Source organism: Mauremys reevesii, linkage group 9 (genome assembly GCF_016161935.1).
Source record: "Mauremys reevesii isolate NIE-2019 linkage group 9, ASM1616193v1, whole genome shotgun sequence".
NCBI lineage: Eukaryota > Metazoa > Chordata > Testudines > Geoemydidae > Mauremys > Mauremys reevesii.
Window position 1 is genome coordinate 40689 of NC_052631.1, and position 25973 is coordinate 66661.

The window sequence follows — 25973 nt, forward strand, 5'->3', positions numbered from 1 at the left end:
AAGCTGGCTAGCATATCTGGCTCAAAAAGGCAGGGTTCTGGAGTCCCAAGCTGGTAGGGAGGCTCAGAGGTAGTTTCAGTAAATCAGGTGACAGTCCCAAGGGGGTCTCTGACCGAACCCGTCACAATACCTTTTTTCCTCCCTCTCAAATATGCAAAACATGGTTGGGGTAACATTGTGCTAGAGTCTAGATAGACATCTAGTAAAAGACAGTAACAGTGTATTTTGAAAGTTGTAAAATGTGCCCATTGCACAATCTTCCAGAATATGTGTTGGAATTATCAATAATATTTGAAATTAATAATATGGGAGACCACCAGACAGTAATTTAACTATAATTCCTTTATTAAGTCCAAAGGCCAAATGGTATTTTATACAATTGCTCTAAACATGCCTAACAACCTAAAAATAAGCAGTCACTACATCCAGTACAATAACAAAGTAGTTGTAAGCATCTGATCAGTATACTTACTTAAAGACACACCAGACCTAAGTAAAAATCATCTAATCCTAGTGTACTCCAGCATGATCAGGCAGGGTCTCACAAACAACCTTCAGATTCATGGCTCGCTTTATATCCTTCATCTAATTTGCTATCTTGAGCAAAAATCCCATTTGAAGCAGTTTATCCTTGCTATTTTCCTTCTTCCAAGACCTTCCCTTCTTATCTCCTCCCCACTCCTTGCTTATCAGCAGAACAGTGGGCAGATTTGTGCTTGTTTCTTTTAAGACAGTTTTTGTTTGTTACTGCAGCTCTTTATTTTATTGGTTACTTTTTTAACCAAACATCCTTCCCACACTACAAGCAATAAGTAATACTACTTATTCTCATGGCCTCTACCCCGATATAACCTTGTCCTCAGGAGCCAAAAAATCTTACCGTGTTATAGGTGAAACCGCATTATATCGAACTTGCTTTGATCCGCTGGAGCACGCAGCCCCGTCCCCCTGGAGCACTGCTTTACTGCGTTATATCCAAATTCGTGTTATATCAGGTCGCGTTATATTGGAGTAGAGGTGTATATTATTTTCTTAACCAGACTTAAGCTAACTTTAATTCTTTTATTGTCATAATTATCCCCACAATAGGCATGAAAGCATAACATAAGATATGCAATTTATTGGCAGAATGCAATTGTTCTTTCCCCACAATCCGTTTGCTGGATCGGAAAGAAGGCCCCGAGTCAGTTTAAATTCAGGCTATTTATCTAAAAGTCTACTCTTTGTCTGTTGGTCTCTAGAGAATCCAGTTTGAACCAATATCTGTGAGCCTCTCCTAGTGGTGGTAACTCTGGAGATGTTACAACCAGTGGTGAGCTGGAGCCGGTTCAGAAGAACCGGTTGTTAAATTTAGAAGCCGGTGTAGAACCAGTTGCTAAAGGGGCGGCCCGGCTTCCCCAGGGGGTAATTTAAAGAGCCTGGGGCTCCCAGCAGGGGCTGGAGTACAGTATCAAGGTGTTTTCATAACTTCTTCTAATGTTACATAAAACAGCAAAGCAAACAAACACACATAACCTACATGCATTTCCACAATTAAGAAAAACAGTTTTCCCTCTAGTATAAAGTGCTTTGCAGAGATCAATAACTATTTACATTGATCAGAATGCCAAGCACGGACATTGTCTTCTGTGAAATCTGGCAAACAATGATAAATTCTTGATATTGGGACTTGGTCTTGATTTCCTTTTATAACTTGGCCCCATAAACTATCTTCATAGTCCATTATTTGGTCTGCTTGTAAAATTGGCATTTAAGATCTGAAACTGTATGTACCATGCCCTTCGTGTAGTATGACTGGCATTTGAACAGGTCCCATTTATCACTGGCAGGTTCATCTGAAAGAGACAGGCTTGACATACAAGGTTTGGATCAGGATTAATATTTCCCCGAAGTCTGGAAGTGTTTGTCCATAATGCCCAGAACCAAACTCCTGTATCCAAAGGGGGTCACCTGTGAAATTTCTATCCAGATCTTGGTTCAACTTCTGCAATTCCCCTCACTGTAGTTCAGGGATCTGTGAATCCAGGGTTCAAGTTCAGATCCACTCCTAATAGAAAGGCAATTTAAAATATACTGTTTCCACAAATAAATGGCCCTGTAGCAGGAAAAGCTAAATGAACAGTAAGACTAAGCAGTGGCTGGTTTGGGGATTGAACCTGGGGTTTCCATTCCTAGGATCTGACTTGCTAGTGATGAAACATTAGACATTACTAGACAATGAAACTAATCCCACTCCCTTTTCAAGGACATGATACAATCCCTTGAGAGGATATATCTGATCATGCACCATCCTGTAACTGAGGTGCTCATAAAGATGAATTCTATATCGTGACTGGAGCCTACTGTAACTACTGGGAGGAGGCCCTGAATGCTTAGCTGTAGCATTAATGCATATAAATAAAAAGTATAATCCAAAGAGATATAATAAAAAATCAAAAAACAAAACATTATACCTGACATGAGAAGAACTGACCCAAAACCATCTGGAAAGTTTTGTGCAGAGAACTTCAGCCTTTTTTCTCTGATTTAGTCCTCTCCCAGCAGGAAAATTATCCTGGTGTAAAAACAATGCTGGAGATTGAACGACCTCACACTTAGATAGCATCCATCCAGACCAGGGCTGAGGAACACTGGTGTGGGTAATAGTTGGGGGGACAATATGGGGAAGTTTTCACTCCCACTGCTTGTGCTGTACTCGTGTCTGTGACTAAATGGAGAGAACATCAATCTCCAGGACTGTTGATCCAGCAACTTTCACCAGAACTAAATAAAATTAAAAAGTGAAACATAAATCCTCTAATAACTAAATGCTCTGTTCATTTCTGTCTATCTGAAGGATGTATAGTCCTAACTGACTTCTCCATTTTTCACTGAATAGAAAGGATATTTGTGGTGGATCTTCCATTGTCAAGTGTGGAAATATTAACGTCTCATTCTTGAACAAAACCCCACATTTTTGTATTGTTGTTCTGACTGTACCAGGGGTTATAACAAAAAAATGACAAGTTCTTTCTTTATCAGTCTCTCTAGTCCCACAGGCAATGTTGTTTGCTAATTGTCCCAGTGTTTGGCAGAGGGTGTTTTCTTCAGTTCCAGCCATATCAATTATTTCTACTAATGGGTCTCTCTTATTGATACTGAGCAGAAACCTGGGAGGCATATAGGTGTGAGCAAAGAGTAGAATATAGTGTGCTGGATGGTTCAGGGACTCTGTAGAATGTATGAGCTGTTCTAAATGAGACAGGCATGGGATCAGCCCTCCCTGGTGTAAGCACCCAAACAAAAGGGCACCAAGAACATTGAAAATAATAATGATGGGTTTCCACTTCAGGGTTCTATTCTTCGGTGTGATCAATAGGACTAGTGGTAAAATAAGAGGAATGAGGAATCGAGGTTCTTGGTGGTTGAATAGGGAAAGGAATGCCAAAGGAACAAAATAGAATAACAATAATGTTGGCTTGCCCTTGGCAAGCACCAACATTGTAGCTGGTCTATGATTATGTAGTCTGATCCATGATAATAGATGGATGTTTAATTTCAGCATTTTTAAACCAACACTGATGGCCAGAATGTGCAGGATCCCAAAGAGCATTATCCCATTGACTGCAAAATGAGTAAATCTTGGGTGAATCCCATGCTGTGCAAGATTATGGGGATTAAGATTATAGCGGAGAAAATTAAAAGGGGTCACTATTACATTCTGATTTATTTGAGCTATGGTGCTTAACAGGCCATTCTTTTTAATGCTGTATAGGCTAATCTCTGATCCAATGGAGGTAAAATATAACGTGTCAGCTGCTGTGAAGATGATGGCAGTGAAAGCTGTGCTTGAAACAAGCTTCAAGAGGTGCTTTGCAATAGTTTTAATACTGTGCTGAGAAGTGGCATTTAAAACTGCCCAGTAAAGCAATGGCATTAAAGCAAATGCCAGAAAAGTTGGCCTGTTGAAAAACCCAGCAACTGTTATAATCCCTATGAGACTGCTACTGGTAGGTTTCGCCTGGCTGATGTCTGTTCCATAACCAACGGCTTTTGGAGATACTAGTACCATCAGCAGGGCAAACAGAAGTCCTTCAAGTGTGTTAGTAAATGTTCTTGTGTAAAATACTAGTGTGACATAGGACCCAGCAAGCAGAACCAGGGCATTCCACCGATCTGCACCCCAGAAAGGAGCTAGCTGATACACGCTATAGTCAAGTATGAAAGAAAAGGTGGTGAGGAGAAGGCGAGGTGACACAAGAAGGGTATAGCTGTTGATGACATTTGACCACATGCCCAGCTGTTGCAAAGACTTGATCATCCAGTAGGTAATGCCAGATGTAATTAATGGGAACACAACTGTTCTACAAGGAGAACTGGAAAGGAATTCCCAGGGATAATAGACTTGTAGGTCTAAAATATCTCCTGCGGAGGGAGAAGAAAAGCAGATGACACATTTTGGTAAATTGACCAGTATACATGCATTAAAAATACAGTTTGCTGTGAGAAGCAGCATAGTTAAGTGGACAATAATACTGTAACAAAACTATAACCATCTAGGACTTCAGAGTAGTTATTATGTTGTCCACCATGGCTATTTAGAACTTCATGGTGAGAACAGAAAGAGAAATCAGATCTTCCTGTTCCCAAAATAAAAACTTCTACCATCTGACCTGCTCCAGCCCTGGCAGCTGCTCCGGTTGTGGGGGCCGCTTCAGGCTTAAGGCCTGCTCCGGCCATGGGGGCTGCTCTAGCTCCAGACGCTGCTCCAGCCCTGGGGACTGACCCAGCCCTGACTGCTCGGGCTGCTCCAGTTCTGGCTACTGCTCTGGCCCTGGGGGCTCTCCAGCTCTCTGCCGCTGCTCCAGCCTTAAGGGCTGCCACTGTTCCAGCCCCAGCTGCTGTTCCTGCGGTGGGGGCTGCTCCTGCAGCCAGAGCAGAAGCTGAAGAACTCACAGAGGTCTGTTAAAGTCACAGAATCCATGACCTCCATGAAAAAATCATATCCTTAATTATAATACATACAGAACCCACCTTACATGGGGGTTGTGAGGATTTGTTGGTACTTGTATAGTGCTTTTTGTAGAGGAAAATTATTATATGAAGGCTAAGTATTATTAATTTTAAAATGTTCAAATGGAAAGTTCAGTTCTCAACATATTTTCAAACAACCTGCCCATTTTATATAAATATATAAACATAGCTTTATTAATCAATTACAATTCCTAGATAATAGAATTAGGTTCCAATGCTACAGTCACCCAACATGCAGAATATCCATTAGCTTCAATAGGTGTTCTGCATACAGAGAGCCTGAAGAATTCAGAGATTTTTAAGGCCAGAAGGGACCACTGTGATCACCTAATCCGACTACTTTCTTAAAGTATATAGAATTTCACTCAATAGTTGTTGTATCAAGCCCAATAGCTGTGCACTGTGTGAAGAATTACTTCCTTTTGTTTGTTTTACATGTCCTGCCTATTAATTTTATTAGGTTCTTGTGTCATGTGAAGGGGTAAATAACATTTCCTTATTCACTTTCTCTAGACCAGGGGTCGGTAACCTTTCAGAAGTGGTGTGCCGAGTCTTCATTTATTCACTGTAATTTAAGGTTTCGCGTGCCAGGAATATATTTTAATGTTTTTAGAAGGTCTCTTTCTATAGGTCTATAATATATAACTAAACTGTTGTTGTATGTGAAGTAAATAAGGTTTTTAAAATGTTTAAGAATCTTCATTTAAAATTAAATTAAAATGCAGAGCTCCCCGGACCAATGGCCAGGACCCGGGCAGCATGAATGCCACTGAAAATCAGCTTGCGTGCTGCCTTCGGCACGCGTGCCATAGATTGCCTATCCCTGCTCTAGACCATTCACAATTCTATGGACTTCTACCACACCCCTTCCCCCCCTTAGTCTTCTCATTTCCCAGCTGAATATTCACAGTCTTTTTAATCTCTCTGGCAAGCTGTTCCATACACCTAATCATTTTTGTTGCCCTTCTCTTCACCTTATCCATTTCCAATATATCTTTTTTGATATGGGGGGGGGGGGGAACCAGAACAGCACACTGTATTAAAGGTGTGGGCATAAAATGGATTTATATGGTGGCACTGTGATCTTTTCTATCTTATTATCCATCCCTTTCCTAATGGTTCCTAACATTCTGTTAGCTTTTTAGACTTTCGCTCCACATTAAGCAGATGTTTTCAGAGAACTATCCGCAATTACTTCAACATCTCTTTCTTAAGTGGTAACTACTAATTTAGATCACATAATTTTGTATTTAGAGTTGGGATTATATTTTCCAGTGTGCATTACTTTGCATTTATCAACTTTGAATTTCATTTGCCATTTTGTTACCCATACACCCAGTTTTGTGAGATCCCCATTGTTACTCTTTGCAGTCTGCTTTAGACTTAACTATACTGTATCATCTGCAATCTTTGCCACCTCACTATTTACTCCTTTATCCAGATCATTTATAAATATGTTGAACAGTACAGATCACTCGAGGACACTGCTATTCACCACTCTCCATTCTAAAAACTGACCATTTATTCCTATGCTTTGTTTCCTGTCTTTTAACCAGTTACTGATCCATGAGATGACTTTCCCTCTTTTCCCATGACTGCTTACTTTGCTTAATAGCATTTGGTGAAGGATCTTGTAAAAGGCTTTCTGAATGTCCAAGTACACTATATCTACTTGTAGCGAAGTGAAGACTTACTGGCATGGCGCCTCCTGCTGGTCATCTGTGAATTAGCTCTCCAGCATACAGAGCACCTCCTACTGGCGTGTGTCTCACCTGCCACTGGCCCCCCATGTCCCTCCTGGACCCCAGTGCCCTTTTCTTCAGGGTTCTGCCCACTGCAACTCCCACACTCTGGGTCTCCCCTCCCAGGGGAACCTCCAACCCTCTAAACTCATCTTGCCTCAGAGGCTACTGCCAGTCATCATCTAGCCCCCGCTCACTGGGGCAGACTGCAGTCTGTAATGGCCACACATCATTGGCAAGGGGTTAGGACCTACTGCCTCTGCCTATTCCTAGGCTGCACCTCTGTAGCCCCAGTACCTTCAACAAGCTGCCTTTGCCCTGCCCTGCCCTGCCCTGCCCCGCTTCAAGTACCTTGCTCCCAGGCAGCTAGCCCTTCCCACTCCAGGGTTAGAGTGAGACTCCTACAGCTCCTGGCCCACAGCCCTCTTATCAGGGCCAGCTGGGCCCTGATTGAGCTGGCTACACCTGTGGTCAGCTACTCATTCAGCTGCTCTCACGGCTTTTAATCCCTTTTACCCAGGAGTGGGGCAGACACTACACTACTGCATCACCCCTTTCCATGTGTTTGTTGAACCCCTCAAAGAATTCTAATAGATTGGTGAGGCACGATTTCCCTTACATAAGCCATACTCACTCTTTCCCAACAAACCTTGTTCGTCTATGCATCTGATAATTCTGTTCTTCACTATAGTTTCAATCAATTTGCCTGATACTGAAGTTAGGTTAACCAGTCTGTAATAGTCAGGATCGCCTTTGGGGCCTTTTTTAAAAATTGGCATCACATTGGCTATCCTCCAATCATCTGGTACAGAAGCTGATTTAAGCAATTGGTTTATATACCACAGTTAGTAGCTCTGCAATCACATATGTGAGTTCATTCAGAACTCTTAGATGAATACCATTTGGTCCTGGTGACTTATTAATGTTTAATTTATCCATTTGTTCCAAAACCTCCTCTAACACCTCAATCTGGGACAGTTCCTCATATCTTTCACCTAAAAAGAATGGCTCAGGTGTGGGAATCTCTCCCAAACCCTCTGCAGTGGAGAGACAAATGCAAATAATTCATTTAGCTTCTCTGCAATGGCTATATCTTCCTTGAGTGCTCTTCTTCATGCAGCGCACAGTCAACTTGTGGAACTCCTTACTTGAGGAGGTTGTGAAGGCTAGGACTATAACAGCGTTTAAAAGAGAACTGGATAAATTCATGGTGATTAAATCCATTAATGGCTATTAGCCAGGATGGGTAAGGAATGGTGTCCCTAGCCTCTGTTTGTCAGAGGATGGAGATGGATGGCAGGAGAGAGATCACTTGATCATTGCCTGTTAGGTCCACTCCCTCTGGGGCACCTGGCATTGGCCACTGTCGGTAGACAGGATACTGGGCTAGATGGACCTTTGGTCTGAACCAGTACGGCCGTTCTTATGATTGTCCAGTGGTCCCACTGATTGTTTGGCAGGTTTCCTGCTTGTGATGTATTTAATTTTTTTTTGTCTGTTAGTTTATGTGTCTTTTGCTAATTGCTCTTCAGATTCTTTTTTGGCTTGCATAATTATACTTTTACACTTGACTTGCCAGAGTTTGTGGTCCTTTCTATTTTCCTCAGTAGGATTTGACTTTCAATTTTTAAGTGATGCCCTTTTGCCTCTAACTGCCTCTTTTATTCTGTTGTTTGGCCATGGAAGCATTTTCTTTTGGTCCTCTTTTTTTAAAATTTGGAGTATACATTTAATTTGAGCCCTTCTTATGTTGTTTTTAAAGAGTTTCCATGCAGCTTCCTGCAATTTCATTCTTGTGACAATTCCTTTTGATTTCTGTTTAAATAGCTTCCTCATTTTTATGTAGTTCCCATTTTTGAAGTTAAATGCTACAGTGGTGGGCTTCTTTGGCATTTTGCCCCCCACAAGGATGTTAAATTAAATTACATTATAGTCACTATTATCAAGCAGTTCACGTCTTGGACCAGATCCTGTGCTCCACTTTGGAGATCTTAGGAGCAATAGGCAGATTTGCTGTTTATAGATTGAAGACCAGTACAGAGGGCCATCTGTGGACTGTTGTGTTTGTGTATATTCTCACATAATCAGAATAGCACAATAATCCAATCAGAATCCAGCTGTACAATTACATACTTTATAAACATTAATGATTTTAGCCCCAGAGTATATTGTTCTGGTGAGGTAGCAAGTACTATATTATTCTAATGTTACAGATGGGAAAACTGAAGCAGGCAGGTTCAGTTACCTGCTCCGAGTCACACTGCCTGTCAGTGGGACAGCCAACTGCTCAACAATGCTGCCTTTTTACACCTGTTAATGTAAATAATGTAACGTTTCCTGCTTAAACCTCTAGAATGTAGAGAATTAATATAAACTGGGTTTCTAAAAATAACCATGCACAAATGCAGGAAAATTTACCTGCCATGACCTCAGGTGATTGGAAGAATTCATCAGGATGAAGGTAACCTGTCTGAGGAAGAAGACACCAGAAAATTCGGAGCAGAGCAAGAATCCCCCAAAAGGTCTTGGCTGACATCCTAAGTTCACTCCACTTGCCAGAACTGAATGACGTTTGGGCAAAGTCACAGACTTGGACTATTAGAAACATCAGTTGCCATGGGATCAGTAACTTTGACCCTGAAATGGACAAAAGGTTTATTACAAGAACAAGTTTTGCCCATCAAAGAGAGCAAAACATTGTCAATCATTCCTAAAACTATAAAGCAAAGGTAGATGGAAGTATGAATTAAAACTAATTAGGGATAAAGTCTCCCCTCTGATGTACAGGTTTATGGCTAATATTGGCCTTGAATAGGTGACAACCTTGCACAGCCAAGTGTGGAATTTGGCCTTTATAGACACATTCTCACAGCTGGGCACACAGGATGTACACACAAAAATATGGATATACCTATCACACCTTTTTCCTTAAAAACATGAAGTAACTGTAGGCCCCAGTAGCCATTTGCAAGCTCATTTTACTCAATTTTCATGCTCAAAGAGTGTATCTGCATTTTTACAGACTTGCCTACTGTGCTCAGCTCAGGGGTGGCTCTAGGAATTTTGCCGCCCCAAGCATAGCAGGCAGGCTGCCTTTGGCAGCTTGCCTGCGGGAGGTCCTCCGAAGCCGCGGGACCAGCGGACCCTCTGCAGGCAAGCCGCCGAAGGCAGCCTGCCTGCCGCCCTCGTGGCGACCGGCAGGGCGCCCCCCGCGGCTTGCCACCCCAAGCACACGCTTGGCGTACTGGGGCCTGGAGCTGCCCCGGCTCAGCTGTGAAAATAGATTATTTCCTAATAAAATTAATACAACCCACTTAAAACTATCAGAGCATGTACAATATGAGTATATAGGGGCAGCCCAACAGGAATGAATGGACAGCATTTATTTCTTTCAGTATAGATAGATTAGATTAAATGTTTATCAATTTTCATAAAGAAACAAACAATGAAGAGTACAAAAATGTAAATGACTTACAGCTTGTATGTTTCCAACAACAGTTTATATTTCTTAAGGTACAGTGACACTTTGATACTCTTAGACCTTGCCTACACAACAGCAAAGTACAGCTCTAAGATCCATTTGGGCCTCCTAATATATGTGTAAAATACCTTGAATCCACAGACAAAAGTGCTCAAACAGTATATATGCATGTTTGGATTAGCCACAAATTAAAGACATCTCGGTGTGATCAGAAGTCATTACCCCAAGAACAGAAAGGCCCCTATATAAAAAGTGACACCCCCTGCCCCCAAATTGAGATTTTAGAATGAAAAGACTTTACTCTGACTGAGTTAAAGTCTAATGTTTCACCTAAATTATGTGCAAAAATAAAGCCGGTGAAAGTTGAGTAGATTAAGGGGGGGACAATACAAGTGCAGCTTGTGCATTGTTAGTTCATCATTGTTAGTTCTTAATTGTTAGTTTTAAGTAAATTCTATGTTCGCTTTTATAGTATTTCTGTAGCTTTTAGCTCTAGCGTCTTCTAAGTCCTGGAGGTAAAATTTAGGCTGCTGGATAAGAGACTGAAATTCAGGACCTCCACGGTAGCATTTTCTGAAATGCTTCCAGTTCCAAGCGCAGGGCCAGTTAGACAGGGAGAACTCCTGAGTCTCAATGCGTGGATGAGATGATGGTGCTTGTGCCCGCCCACCTCCCAGGCTTTCCAATAAGCCAGTCCTGCTGCTCTGAGCGGCCTGGTAAGGGGATGGGGAGCGGGGGGGAATAAAGGGCAGGAGGTCCCGGGGGGCAGTCAGGGGACAGGGAAAGGTTGGATGGGGCAGAGGTTCTCAGAGGGCAGTCAGGAGACAGGGAGTAGGGGGGGTTGGATAGGCGTGGGAGTCCCGGGGAGCCTGTCAGGGTGTGGGGGATAAGGGTCGGAGCAGTCAGGAGACAAGGAGCAGGGGGGGGGGCAGGATAGGGGGTGGGGTCTTGTAACAGGGTTGGACTCACCCCTGCAGCACCTCCTGCTGGTGACTCCGGGAATTAGCTCTGTTCCAGCACTGGAGCGCCCTCTGCAGGCCGGTGATCCACCTGTCCTCTGGCCCCTGTGTCCCTCCCCGGACCCGGTGCCCTTTTACATGGGGGTGCTGCCCCCTGGCAGTAACCCCTTTCTCTTAGGGTCTCCCCTCCTCAGGGAACCCTCACCCTCTATCCCCACCTTGCCTCAGTATTGCCTACTGTCAGTCATTGTCTAGCCCCACACTCTGGGGCAGAGTGCAGTATCAGCCTACTCATCACAGGCAAAGTTGGGTTTGGACCTGCTGCCTTGGCCTATCCCTAGGTTGCCCTCTGCAACCCACCGTACCTGTTGGCCCACTGCTAGGCCGCAGCCTGGGGCTTTCTAGGCTGGAGCTCCCCAGCTCCTCAGCCTTCCCCAGCCCTGCTGCACTCAGGTATTCAGCCTCAAGCTAAGCAGCCAGGCCCATCCCTCTCTGAAGGCAGAGAGAGACTGTCTGGCTCCTGGCTTCCCTGCCTTCTTATAAGGCCCTGTTGCTCAGTTTGGGGCATGGCCCCCAGCTGCAGCCACTTCCCTGATCAGCTCAGCCTTGAGAGCCACCACTCTCAAGCCCTGTCAGGCCACTTTTTAAACCCCTTCTCATCCACCCTGCTACAGGTCTCAAGAGCCGACGGAGACTCCTGCGACTGTGGGGCTTGTTTCCGGTCCCTCGTCCGCTCACGTCTCCGGGCGGAGTTCCTCTGGGCGGCATCCGCTGGCTCCCTTGACGCCTTCGAGGAGCAGTGGGCGCTGTCCGGGGTTCTCTGCTCGGTGTCCCCATCAGGCTCCCTCCTTATGACCCTTTGACCTCACTCCTGTCCCTGTTCTTTTATTAGTTGTCCCCCGCACTTAGTGGGTTTCCGTGGCCCTGTGGATCCTCCCCTTAGGCTGGGGGGGGATCTGTTAGCATGGGGCGGGCTTCCGCCCGCCCCCTCTCCCGGATAACCCAATAGTACAGGTCTCAAGAGCCGACGGAGACTCCTGCGACTGTGGGGCTTGTTTCCGGTCCCTCGTCCGCTCACGTCTCCGGGCGGAGTTCCTCTGGGCGGCGTCCGCTGGCTCCCTTGACGCCTTCGAGGAGCAGTGGGCGCTGTCCGGGGTTCTCTGCTCGGTGTCCCCGTCAGGCTCCCTCCTTATGACCCTTTGACCTCACTCCTGTCCCTGTTCTTTTATTAGTTGCCCCCGCACTTAGTGGGTTTCCGTGGCCCTGTGGATCCTCCCCTTAGGCTGGGGGGGGGGATCCGTTAGCATGGGGCGGGCTTCCGCCCGCCCCCTCTCCCGGATAACCCAATAGTACAGGTCTCAAGAGCCGACGGAGACTCCTGCGACTGTGGGGCTTGTTTCCGGTCCCTCGTCTGCTCACATCTCCGGGCGGAGTTCCTCTGGGCGGCGTCCGCTGGCTCCCTTGACGCCTTCGAGGAGCAGTGGGCGCTGTCCGGGGTTCTCTGCTCGGTGTCCCCATCAGGCTCCCTCCTTATGACCCTTTGACCTCACTCCTGTCCCTGTTCTTTTATTAGTTGTCCCCCGCACTTAGTGGGTTTCCGTGGCCCTGTGGATCCTCCCCTTAGGCTGGGGGGGGGATCCGTTAGCATGGGGCGGGCTTCCGCCTGCCCCCTCTCCCGGATAACCCAATAGTACAGGTCTCAAGAGCCGACGGAGACTCCTGCGACTGTGGGGCTTGTTTCCGGTCCCTCGTCTGCTCACGTCTCCGGGCGGAGTTCCTCTGGGCGGCGTCCGCTGGCTCCCTTGACGCCTTCGAGGAGCAGTGGGCGCTGTCCGGGGTTCTCTGCTCGGTGTCCCCATCAGGCTCCCTCCTTATGACCCTTTGACCTCACTCCTGTCCCTGTTCTTTTATTAGTTGTCCCCCGCACTTAGTGGGTTTCCGTGGCCCTGTGGACCCTCCCCTTAGGCTGGGGGGGGATCCGTTAGCATGGGGCGGGCTTCCGCCCGCCCCCTCTCCCGGATAACCCAATAGTACAGGTCTCAAGAGGGGGCAGTCAGGGGCAGGGGTCCTGAGAAGGCACAGTCAGGGGACAAGGATCAGTGGGGTTTGGATGATGGTAAAGGAGAGGTGGGGGGCGTGACAGTTTCTCAAAAATTAAAAAGGGGATGTGATGCCAAAAAGTTTGGGAACCACTGTTCTATACCTTGGGGGAGCATGCTGTAACCCCATGTATTCCTCATTTTCATCTAATCATGATCTGATGTATAAAGCATGCCTTGTAAGGTATCAGAAGAAAGCTTATGATCTGCTGAAAGTCATTTATCCATATATGTATATCATTAATGCATATGATGTTTTGAGAATTGTGTAGTATGGTTGTCATTAAAACATACTGTAAGTTGGGGAATCAGCCAGATATTAGCTCCCCAGAAGCAACAACAAGGAAAGTAACCAATGCCTGGGTGGGGTGTCAATCAACCCATCAACAGCCATTGTCCAGCAAGGGAGCTACAATGCAGTAACTCATCTGCATGAGGTCACACCACAGGAATTGATCAACCTTGCTTGGAGAGACTCAGTAATGCTCACCTGACTCTGAAGGGGGGGCAAAGCCAAGAGGGAAGAAAGGACATGATAAAAGGGATCGACACTTGCCATGTTGGCTCTCTCTCTTCCACCTACATCTACAGACACCACCACCACCACCACCACCAAGCACCTGAAGCACCGATCAAAGGGGAGAGCCTGGTTGAAGAGCAGTCAGCCTGTGGTGGTAAGCCTGTCCTCGCGTACAGACAGCCACCCAACCTCAAGCAAATATTCACCAGCAACTACACACCACCCCAGGAACCAATCCCTGCAACAAACCCCATTGCCAACTCTGTCTACATATCTAGTCAAGGGACACCATCATAGGACATAACCACATCAGGAAAACCATCAGGGGCTTGTTCACCTGCACATCTGCCAATGGGATCTATGCCATCATGTGCCAGCAATGCCTCTCTGCCATGTACATTGGCCAAACCGGACAGTCTCTACACAAAATATAAATGGACACAAATCAGACTTCAAGAATTACAACATTCAAAAACCAGTAGGAGAACACTTCAGTCTCCCTGGACACTCAATAACAGACTTAAAAGTGGCAATTCTTCAAGAAAAAAACTTCAAAAACAGACTCCAACGAGAAACTGCAGAACTGGAATTAATTGGCAAACTGGACACCATCAAATTGGGCCTGAATAAAGACTGGGAGTGGATGGGTCACTACAAAAACTAATTTCTAGCTGCTGATACTCACACCTTCTTGTCAACTGTTTGAAATGGGTCACCTTGATTACATTGGCCTCATTAGCACTACATAACTGGCTTTTCCTCCCTTGGTATTCACCCTTTCTTGTCAACTGTTGAGACTAGCCCACTTCCACCTTAATTGAATTGTCTCGTTAGCACTGACCCCCCAACTTGGTAAGGGAACTCCCACCTTTTCATGTACTGTGTATTTATACCTGCCTACTGTATTTTCCACTCCATGCATCTGATGAAGTGGGTTTTACCCCACGAAAGCTTATGGCCAAATAAATTTATTAGTCTCTAAGGTGCCACAAGTACTCCTTGTTGTTTTTCCTGTGGTGAGACACATCTAAGTTTGTAAGGACATTGCAAGTATTAAGATCAGCTTAGAATGCATTTTGCTTTTATTTCATTTGACCAAATCTGACTTGTTCTGTTTTGACTTATAAGCACTTAAAATCTATCTTTATAGTTAATAAATCTGTTTGTTTATTCTACCTGAAGCAGTGTGTTTGGTTTGAAGTGCATCAGAGACTCCCCTTGGGATAACAAGCCTGATACATATCAATTTCTTTAACGAACTTATATAAGCCTGCAGCGTCCAGCAGGTATAACTGGACACTGCAAGATGGAGGTTCCTAGGGTTGTGTCGGGGACCAGAGATATTGGCTAGTGTCATTCGGTTGCAAGTAGCTGGGAGCAGCTTACATGCCGAAGGCTGTGCATGAACAGCCCAGGAGTGGGGGTTCTCACAGCAGTGCAGGGTAAGGCTAGCTACACGAGTCAAGGATTGGAGTGACCTAGCAGATCATCGGTCCAGACAAAACCAGAGGGGAACGTCACACCTGTAGTAAGATGAAGCCCTGAAACATAAACTCTTGTGTCAGAGGCCCAGTCTGAGGCCTGAAGCCTGAACCAAAGTACTTCCAGGCATTGCTGAGCAAAAGCTGGGCTGTGAGCCAGAGGCAGGCCCCACTCACAGAAGTTGGCAAGAAGAGGGTTGCTAGAAGCAGGTGCATCCACACATAAGTGCTAATAAGAGGAACTTGTGCCAAGATGGCATCAGAACACTCCACAGAGATAACAAGGAACAGGCAGGTGCATCTTAAAGACAGCACCCTAATGAGTAAAGGGGCTGCACCTCAATACATCAGGAGGAATGAGTAATTTGTTCTGCATCTGTATAAGAATAGGTCTGGAAGTGCACATCGTCCAGCCTAGGAGGCAGTGGAGTATCCCGCCACTGACTAAGCTGTGTCCATTGCCAGGGGGCACATATTCGTAGTATGTCCTGTAGAGTCTAAAGGAAACTACTGTGCTTCGTTTGACAATAAACCTGCCCGGGTGCCTTCGTACCTCACTAGAGTCTGTGGTCTTCCCCTAGCTGAGGAGGCATATCCTGAACTTCAAAGCCTGCCCAGCTGAAATCCCGGACAAGCCCCCACACTTGTAACGCCGACAGACCCCAATCATCGGGGGGAGGGGGGGCAGGATCAAACCTGGGGTCTCTGGAGCATTTCTCTCTCTCTAAGTGGTCTTGGTGCCACTAGATGGGACAGCAGCAAAGAGTCCTGTGGCACCTTATAGACTAACAGACATTTTGGAGCATGAGCTTTCGTGGGTGAATACCCACTTCGTCGGATGCATGCCAGATGCATGAGACAGAACACCACACCCAGGAGGTGTGAGGGTTACACCTTTGTGTTGCTTTTTAACCACTATGGGCTTTTAACCAAAGTTGGCCTGATTTGGAATTGTGGCTTTTTGACAATCTCAGTGGTGCTGGAACTAAGGGTGCTGCTGCATCCCCTGGCTTGAAGTAGTAATAACAAACACCAAATACATAGTTTCCACCAGCACCCCCACCCTATAACAATTGTTCCAGCACCCCAATAAACTCTATTTAACCTACTCCCAATTTTCATCAAATTTGCTATATGATCTCCCCCACAATTTCACTCAGCTTTGGGCAGTTAGCCCAGCTGAAGCACCATATATAAATTGGTTTGGACTATTCAAAGTCATGAGGTGGTTGAGAGATGAGGCAATTGCTAATGGAAAGCAGACTTGAGCAACAGCAATATATGATGCCACTGCATCCAAACACCCAGCTCAGGGACCCTGTCTGCATGCGGGGCTATGCAACCACCATGCCAGCCCCATACAGCCCAGGGCAGGTGCCTTTCGGAGTCCCCAGGTCTAAATCGCATCACCTGTGGCAGCAAGTGGCTGCCCTAAGGAAGGCGCGCGGCAGCGGCTTTGAGAGACGGGTCACACCTGTGGGGGCGTGTCCACGGGGCGGGGCGTAGCCTACACACCTGGGAACCAATTAGGCGCCGAGGGGGCACTTCGCCTGTGTCCATGTAAATGAGCTCCGGGTGGAAGGAAGTCGCCGGCGGCACCGTAGGTGAGGCTGTTCCGGGCGGGGCTGTGCTCTCGGATGCGGCCGTCGCTTCTCGACTCCGAGGCGATAAGCTCGTTTCCTCTCCCGCCACAGGGCCGGCGCGAGTATTGGGTCCTCCCAGGCTAGTGAGGCAACTGGAACCGCGGGCCAGACAAGCCACTGGGAGCAGCCATAGAGAGCGGGGCCTCCGACAGCCCGCCCACGCGCTCGGTAAGTGTCTCTGGACCCCTCTGTCCGCCCCGCGCCGCCTTTGGCTCCCCTGCCCTTGGCCGCTCTCCGCCGCCTCGGCTGGAGCCTCCGCCCAGCCCCCACCAGCCCGGGGCGCGCGGAGCGTTCATCTCCCCGACTGCGTCTTGTGCAGGTGCGGTAGCGTCGGCCCAGCCTGCAGCCGTGGAGGGAGGGAGGGACTCCGCCGGGGTAGGGACCGCGCGCTGGAGCGGAGTCGGAGGCAGAGGGAAGCAGGGACAAGGTCTCACTCTTCCCACGAGTGAGTCGTTCACGACGCCTGTCTTCACAGTAGCTTCCCCAGGGCCCTGTGCTGCGCTCCGATCTGCACTGACCGGCTGACAGCGCTGGCGTTTACATTGCCATTCAGTTGCAGAGTCAACAGCCCTAGGGCGAGGAACGGGGCCGCTCCGAGCTGCCGACTGAGGCGCAAATAGCTGCATCACGTATCCTCAGCTCACGTTTGGTGGTGCTTGTGGGTTTCTTGCAACCAGAAGCGCTGGAGAAAATTTCTTTTACAGTGGTAGCTGAGATTCAGGAGTACAAGGAAGCAGCTTCCATTCAGTAGTACTGATTTGCTGAGCTACTACCCCGTGGCTGACACTTGATCAGCAAGGTCACTACATATCTACATATACACAGGAGGGTACCAAAACTAAGCATGCATTTCTGTATCTTTCTGAATGTGTATAGATGATTACTGCAGCATTCTCTTCTTCAGCCTCACCAACAGTTGCTTCACCTCCCTCAAAGTAATCCAAAATATGCCTGATAATTCCTTGTCCTTCAGTCTAACAAGTTAGTCACCTCTTTGAATCCATCCACTGGTTTCCCATTGCCCACTGCATCAGGCTTAAAATTATTTTCACCTTCAAGGCCGTGCAACACTCAACCCTGGCTCACATCTCAAACCCTCTATCTTAGATCAATACTGCACCAACAATGTCAGTCTCCACACCCTACAAGTGTATTGTTCACTTACATTTTTTTTTCTACACATCCCTATTTGCCTAGTTACCACCCTTTCCTCATTCTAGTCCTAAGGACTCATTTATTCCACAATGCTCACAACTTGCAAGTAAATCAAATAAGTCAGAAACCTCTCTAAATTATTACTACTACCATTTCCCAGTGAGTTTTGTCACATCTAAATCTTTGAAACAGCAATCTCTCAAAGTATGGGCCTTTCTATTTTTGGGTATACAGTTACCATCTTATACTTTTAGAGTGGTAGCCGTGTTAGTCTGTATTAGCAAAAACAATGAGGAATCCTTGTGGCACCTTAAGAGACTAACACATTTATTTGGGCATAAGCTTTCGTGGGCTAGAACCCACTTCATCAGATGCATGGAGTGAAAAATACAGAAGCAGGTATAAATACATGAAAGAATGGGAGTTCAGTCTACCAATGGGCATTGCTGGCATATATCCCCTCTGTCATGTACATTGGCCAAACCAGACAGTCTCTATGCAAAAGAATAAATGAACACAAATCTGACATCAGGAATCATAACATTAAAAAACCGGTAGGAGAACACTTCAATCTCTCTGGTCACTCAATAGAAGTGGCAATTCTTCAAGAAAAAAACTTAAACAGACTCCAACATGAAGCTGCAGAACTGGAATTAATTTGCAAACTGGATACCATCAGATTAGGCCTTAATAAATACTGGGAGTGGCTGGGTCATTACAAAACCTAAACTTAATTTCCCCAATACTAATTTCTCCCTACTGTTACTCACACCTTCTTGTCAACTGTCTGTAATAGGCCATTCTCTTACCACTTCAAAAGTTATTTTTCCTCCCTTGGTATCCTGCTGTTAAGGGGTGGAGTCAGGGTGGAGGGGGCATGAGCACTGTAGCCCTGAGGATTAATCTGTTGGTCTGTATTGTGGAAGCCAGTAAATAATTAACAAAGTTTTGAAGAGATCTTAATAAATGTTAGTTAGCATAAGTTAAGTTAACTGTGACCCTGGTGACGTGAGGAAGCAAAATAATATAAAACAAAGTAAATTGTGTAAAAGTTATTACGACCTTGCAATGTGCAGTCTTGCAGTCTTGTTTTTCTAATAAAATAGCAAAAAAGCTTATGTATAAACAAAATGTATTTGTTGCTTTTTACTGTCTGTATTATTGCTAAAAATTGTCTGTAAAAAGTATAAAAGCTTGCTGTAATTGTTTACCAGTTAAGAGACCTGTCCAAGACCCTGTGTCCTATGGCACTCTCTCCCTCCATGGTAATTACTAGAAAAATAATAAAGTATTTAATTTTGCTGCATCCAAACAAAAAGTGAGAACTGAGTTTTTCTTCGACAGTATAAAATGTCTTTTTGATAAAAGTGTGTAGGCTGCATAGATTAATAGAATTTGCAATAGCTGTAATGCAAGATACCTAGAAACTTCTAGGCCAGACATCCTGGCCAATTTCCTCCGTGACGCTGAAAGCAACCTTTAAGACCCTTACTCAGAAAAGTAATAATAGGATACAAACCTACGCAAATTGTCTAGGGACCTTTTGAATGTCTGCTAACCTTTCACCTAGATAGGGTAAAAAGTGGGTTTTTTCTGCCCACAAATTTCACACATACACCGCAGGTGCGTACATATTTATCATCCATACGCACCTAAAAGGTCAGCCTATGAAAACAGGTACCCTCACCTTTTCATGGGGGGAAAGACAAATTTGGGCATAGGAGGAAGGATTTCTCCCTATAAAAAGGGTAACAATCCACCATTAGGGGGGCGATATACCTATCTGTTTTCTTATCGTCTCAACCTACTTCGAAGCCTCTTCCTCCTACGAAAGCTGTCAATACTAAGTCGTAGTATTAAGTCTTTTCACAGCTGTAAGTATGAAAAGTCTTATTTCTGTTTTACTTTAAAACATCTAGTTTAAAAAAGGGTTTAACTCATAACCAGTTTCTTTATAACTTCCTCTATCAAAGGTGTGAACAACACCCTATTTGCTACAGAGTGCATTTAGAACTGTGATATTTGTAACTTTGTAATCTCAAACTGCTTTTAACATTTTACATTTACTTCTTGTTTCATTGATTTTAAATAAAAGGTCTTGATTGACTAATTTTGTCTCAGTGTAATTTCCTGTCAGATACCCCAATCTCCTTGTGTAAATTCTGTGAAGCCTGATTCAAGACTAACTTTATCTTCTGATCACACATATTGGCGAGCCATACCCATATTATTAGCTATTAATTATTATTAATATTATTAATTAGAAAATTAATTATTAAATAAAACTAAATTAAGTGGATAAATTCCACTGTCCCTACTAACCCTCCCCAAATCCGGCTACAGGCTGGCGAGCCAGCCAGGAGGAGATTTGAGGAGTGTGTGACAGGAATCCAAGGAATTCCAGACATTTCTGGACCCTTTAGAGAATTTTTTCTTTGAAACGTGATTAAATAGTTAAAAATTTCAGTAAACTCTGAAATCTCTCTCTTAAACAGAGTCAGAGTCAACTTCCTGTGGTTATTGCTGCTGGCAGCACGCCCAGTATTTCCGTTTTGTATTGTGGTTAAACATCCTACCGTTTTTACTTTCACTTTTGCCTAAAGGTTTTAACTGTATTGATAACTGAATATTAAAGTGATACTGTTTAAAAGTGATACACGCGCAGAAAGGGGTTTTATAAGTTGAAGAAATAAATGAATGGTACCAAATAAAATAACAGCAGTTGCACCTGTATCCGGTGACCCACACTAGTGGTGGCAGGGAGTTAATAAAGCAAGGTATTCATAGCCGCCAGAAAGGCCGCAATCAGTCAGAACTTGAATAGTTCAAAGATACCTTATCTTAGTCCCCTTAACTCTTCCGGACTGCACCTCTGATCCGTCTGCCTCAATATTCCCCCGATATTTGGCAGGTCCCGACAGAGGGGAAAGACCTCTCGATCTGCTATAAGCCATCGAGAGAAGAGAGGGAATGTATCCCCACTCCCTCTATTTACTTGGGACTTTTATGATATACAGTGTTAAACCGGTGTACAAGGGGTGTTATTCCTTTTTTTCTGTAAAAGGGACGCCTTTTTGGATCAGAATTAAATCAACAGAGGATTGATTCTAGTGAATATACTAGAAAAAGAAAGATGAATTCTCTATTTCGTATTGAGTATTAAAAGTGAAGATAGAACAGGAATGGAGTCTATTGGAGTTGCTAGCAGTTTGGCTTTGGAAAACTTTGCTAGGAAATATATTCAGGAACATGGTGGAGGTCTAGAGCAGCTGAGAAATAGTGGAATGATTTCTGAGCAGAGAAACCCATGGGGTTTTGTGAGTAATGTATTTGAGGAAGAAACAGAGCAGAAAAAGAAAAGAGCTAAAGTAGTGAAGGGAATAGCTGTTGAACGCTTGCTTGTAGTTCATTGGGAAAGAAATTGGATAAAAAGATGGAGTTACTCAGGGAAGTTCAGCAGATGCTGGTAACCTACAGAGTAGACCATGGCCGGTTGTTGGAAAAGATTAAAGAACTAGAAAAAGGAGAAAATATAGCAGAGGAGGTTGAAGAACAGATTCCCATCCCTATTGGTATGGTGGAACTGACAGAGGTAGAAAAATCTATTGGACCAGTGACTAGAAGTAAAACAAGAGAATTAGCTCAAGCAGACACAGTACCTTCAGAAGTGGAGTTGCAGATTGAATCTGTGGAGTCGGAGGAGGAAATTGGCAGTGCAGACGGTATTGCCAGTCTGCTGATAAGAGAAGGAAGTACTGAGCTGACAGTTCAGGAGGCGGAGACAAGTGTCACAAGTGAAGCAGTCAGTGAAGCAGGGAAAGAGAAAAAAATCTCTGCTTCTGTAGAGACTGTTTCTGTGAGTGAAGAAACAGTGCCTTTAGGTTTCAGAGTAGCAGCCGTGTTAGTCTGTATCCGCAAAAAAAACAGGAGTACTTGTGGCACCTTAAAGACTAACAAATTTATTTTAGCATGAGCTTTCGTGAGCTAAAGCTCACTTCTTCGGATGCATAGAATGGAACACACAGACAGGAGATATTTATACATACAGAGAACATGAAAAGGTGGAAGTATGCATACCAACAGGCAGAGTCTAATCAATTGAGATGAGCTATCATTAGCAGGAGGAAAAACAAAAAAAAACAAAAAAAATTTTTGAAGTGATAATTAAGATGGCCCATAGAAGGTGTGAGGAGAACTTAACATAGGGAAATAGATTCAATTGGTGTAATGACCCAACCATTCCCAGTCTTTGTTTAGACCACAGTTAATAGTATCTAGTTTGCATATTAATTCAAGTTCAGCAGTCTCTCTCTGGAGTCTGTTTTTGAAGTTTTTTTGTTGCAAAATTGCCACCTTCAAGTCTGTCACTGAGTGGTTAGAAAGGTTGAAGTGTTCTCTCACTGGTTTTTGAATGTTTTATGATTCCTGATGTCAGATTTGTGTCCATTTATTCTTTTGCGTAGAGACTGTCCGGTTTGGCCAATGTACATGGCAGAGGGGCATTGCTGGCACATGATGGCATATATCACATTGGTAGATGTGCAGGTGTACGAGCCCCTGATGGTGTGTCTGATGTGATTAGGTCCTGTGATGGTGTCACTTGAATGGATATGTGGACAGAGCTGGCATCGGGCTTTATTGCAAGGATAGGTTCCTGGGTTAGTGTTTATGTTGTATGGTGTGCGGTTGCTGGTGAGTATTTGCTTCAGGTTGGGATGCTGTCTATAAGCGAGGACTGGCCTGTCTCCCAAGATCTGTGAGAGTGAGGGATCATCTTTAAGGATAGGTTGTAAATCTTTGATGATGCACTGGAGAGGTTTTAGTTGGGGGCTGTAGGTGATGGCTAGTGGTGTTCTGTTATTTTCTTTTTTAGGCCTGTCCTGTAGTAGGTGGCTTCTGGGTACTCTTCTGGCTCTGTCAATCTGTTTTTTCACTTCAGCAGGTGGGTATTGTAGGTTTAAGAATGCTTGATAGAGATCTTGTAGGTGTTTATCTCTGTCCGAGGGATTGGAGCAAATACGGTTGTATCTTAGAGCTTGGCTGTAGACAATGGATCGTGTGGTGTGTCCGGGGTGGAAGCTGGAGGCATGTAAGTAAGTATAGCGGTCAGTGGGTTTCCGGTATAGGGTGGTATTTATGTGACCATCATTTATTAGCACAGTAGTGTCTAGGAAATGGACCGCTTGTGCCTTTAGAATCGGTCATTGTTCAAGGATTAGAAGAGGCCGTATCACAGGTAACACTTGTAGCTAATGCATGTGATGTAGTGATCTCTAAGTTACAAAGAGAGCTACAACAACAAGCAGGAAATAGAATTCCTGCTCCTCCACCCAATTTTACATTAGCACCATATAGAGTAGAAGATCCAGTCCCTTTGGGTGGACATTTATTGGCATTCGGGCAATCAACATTGCCTAGACCCCAGGAATTTCGTGGGTCCTCTACACCCCCGTGGTATATGCTGGTATCACCTAGTGTATCGGTAGAACGCCCTACCACACCAGATTTTAGTGGACTAAGGGATGCCCTGCATCAGTGTGGAGACGCTTTGAATGTAAGCCATAGACATTTCATGGAAAGTTATCCTAGATACCCAGGATTATCTCCAGTGGAGAGTTTTGATGGTTCAGATGAGGAAAATGTGAATCCAGGTAGGAGTCAAGGAATAGAAATTGTAGATTTAAATTCAGATGAAAGCTCAGATTCAGAATTGGAACCTGCAGTCCCTTCTTCTGGATCTGATTGTCCTGTAGCAGTTGTTACAGATATTAAAACCTCAGACCTGGTAGCTAAGCAAGTAGTAATGATGGAGGATTCTTCAGTTGCTATGCATGCACAACATGTGCAGGAGACAGCAAAAGTGTTTGGCTTACCAAGGGAAGATTTGGGTTAAAATCTTACAACTCACAGTGAATCGAGCATTGTGGAGTACTTTGCCACTTAAGTTTAGGGTAGGAGAGAGAACTTTTGAAGAGACAGTAGCCCTATTGGAACATAACCAGCACCCAGGGCAAGCTGGAGTAGCAATTCTGTCTAACTTAAAGCAGAAACCTAATGAAACTCCACATCAGTTTCATTTACGGTTAAGTGCAGCTTGGCGGAGTCATATCAAAGAAGAAACAGATGAACTGCCATACATCAGTTTGCTAGTTAATAATTCTCTCCCCCAGTTAAGAGAAATGGTTAATATGCATATCACTGATGATATTTCTTTAAAAAGAACATTAGCCTTGTTGGCTAAAGCATATGCACAGGGAGGCTCTAAATTAGGTCAGTGTGGAGCCCCGGTTGCAGTACTTCAGGAACCACAAACTAATCCTACAGTGAGGATTGAGGGACCTCGACCTCAGCCAGGATTAGGATGAGGAGTTCCTAAATTCCCTAAGTATCAACATTGGCAAAATGACCCTAACCCACATAATAACCCTGGACCTTCGAGTGGCCAGGCCCCTCGACAGGGTTATGCGTTTGGATCCTATACAGGAGCCCAGGATCGTGTTCCTTTCTTTTTAGATGCTGCACAGAACAGTTCACGTCTGCAGAGACCTAAATCACCGCCTTTGCACAAAACTGAGGACTCAGTTGTGAAAATGTTTAGAACAGTGCAACAGACGCTTGAATCTCAACAGGCTATCCGAGAACTTCATGCCCGTGTGAATGAGCTGATGATAATGGAAGGCCAAGGCTCAGCAACCTTGAACCGTCCAGTGGCCTCCGTCGATTCATCCCCTTTTCCCCAGTGGACAGCCACTCCTCCAGAATTGGCTGCCTCTGAGGAGATAGAGGAGGAACCCCTTGATTATCTGACAGCATATGCTGCATGACTACAAACAACCCCGAGTGTAGTCATAACCCCTTTAGGCAGAGATACAAGTGGAAGACCCACAATATCTGCAGTGATAGAGGGACTTGACAGGATTCTCATTATAGATACTGGAGCAGCAATCAGTATTCTTCATGTCGAGGAGCCTAGATCCTCTCCTCTATCATCAGGATGTACCAAGACACTTGCAACTTTTGCAAGTAATCAGGTTACTACCACACTTTCTACACCCCTTGAAGTACAAATAGGTCACCTAAGAAAGAATCATACTTTTGCATTAATGAAGTTAGCAGACCCAAAGAATTCCTTATTGGGAACTGATTTCTTATACAAACAGGGATGTGTTCTTGATTTGTGTAATCAATTATTGTGTCTTTCAGTAGAACAGGAAAAGGATGACTCTCCAGTAGTCATACCTGAGTGTGGCATGGTATCTCCAGTGGAGGACTTTGAACCTGAAGGGTATGATTTGAACAAAATAGTGGCTAAACATGCAGACCAACCTGAGTTACAGGCATTACTGTACAAACATGCAGATGCTAAACACAAACATGACTGTGGATGCATGGCCGTCACTATTGTTGTGGAAGGAGGAGAAATTTCAGCCCAAAAACCGTATCCTTACCCAGAACAAGCAACTCCATACATAGAAAAGACTATTAAGTCTTTGCTGACACAGGGAGTACTACGAAAATGTACTTCCACTGCAAATTCACCTATTTGGCCTGTCAAGAAACCGGATGGTTCGTGGCGTCTCACAATAGACTACAGACGCCTAAACCAGGTCACACCAACTTGTGCCCCCACAGTGGCCAAAATGCCAGATCTAATCAAATCCTTTGATCCAGAGGCTGTATGGTTTACTGTATTAGACATCAGTAACAGCTTTTGGACATTGCCATTGGCACACATTTCACAGTACCGTTTTGCATTTAGTTTTCAGGGAGTGCAATATTCTTGGACACGTTTGCCCCAGGGATATAAAAACTCTCCAGCTTTATTCCATGCACAAATGAGACGGATACTGTCACCATTTTCTAAACCAAATGTTCTATTT

The 25973-nt window shown here is 44.8% G+C and overlaps 1 protein-coding gene across 2 annotated transcripts; it reads right to left on the minus strand.

Moving 5' to 3' along the window:
• Window positions 1-364: 364 nt before the first annotated feature.
• PIGZ (phosphatidylinositol glycan anchor biosynthesis class Z) lies at window positions 365-21816 on the minus strand. 2 transcript variants are annotated; one of them, XM_039489361.1, is made up of 3 exons: window positions 21753-21816; window positions 9174-9392; window positions 365-4404 (listed from the first exon to the last, which is right to left on the minus strand). In XM_039489361.1, exons 2-3 carry the CDS (start codon window positions 9361-9363, stop codon window positions 2804-2806), a joined length of 1791 nt encoding a protein of 596 aa, XP_039345295.1. In that variant the 5' UTR covers window positions 9364-9392; window positions 21753-21816; the 3' UTR covers window positions 365-2803. The 2 variants fall into 2 exon arrangements, with proteins under 2 accessions (XP_039345295.1, XP_039345296.1); XM_039489362.1 differs by lacking the exon at window positions 21753-21816 and adding an exon at window positions 16811-17404.
• Between the last annotated feature and the right edge of the window lie 4157 nt (window positions 21817-25973).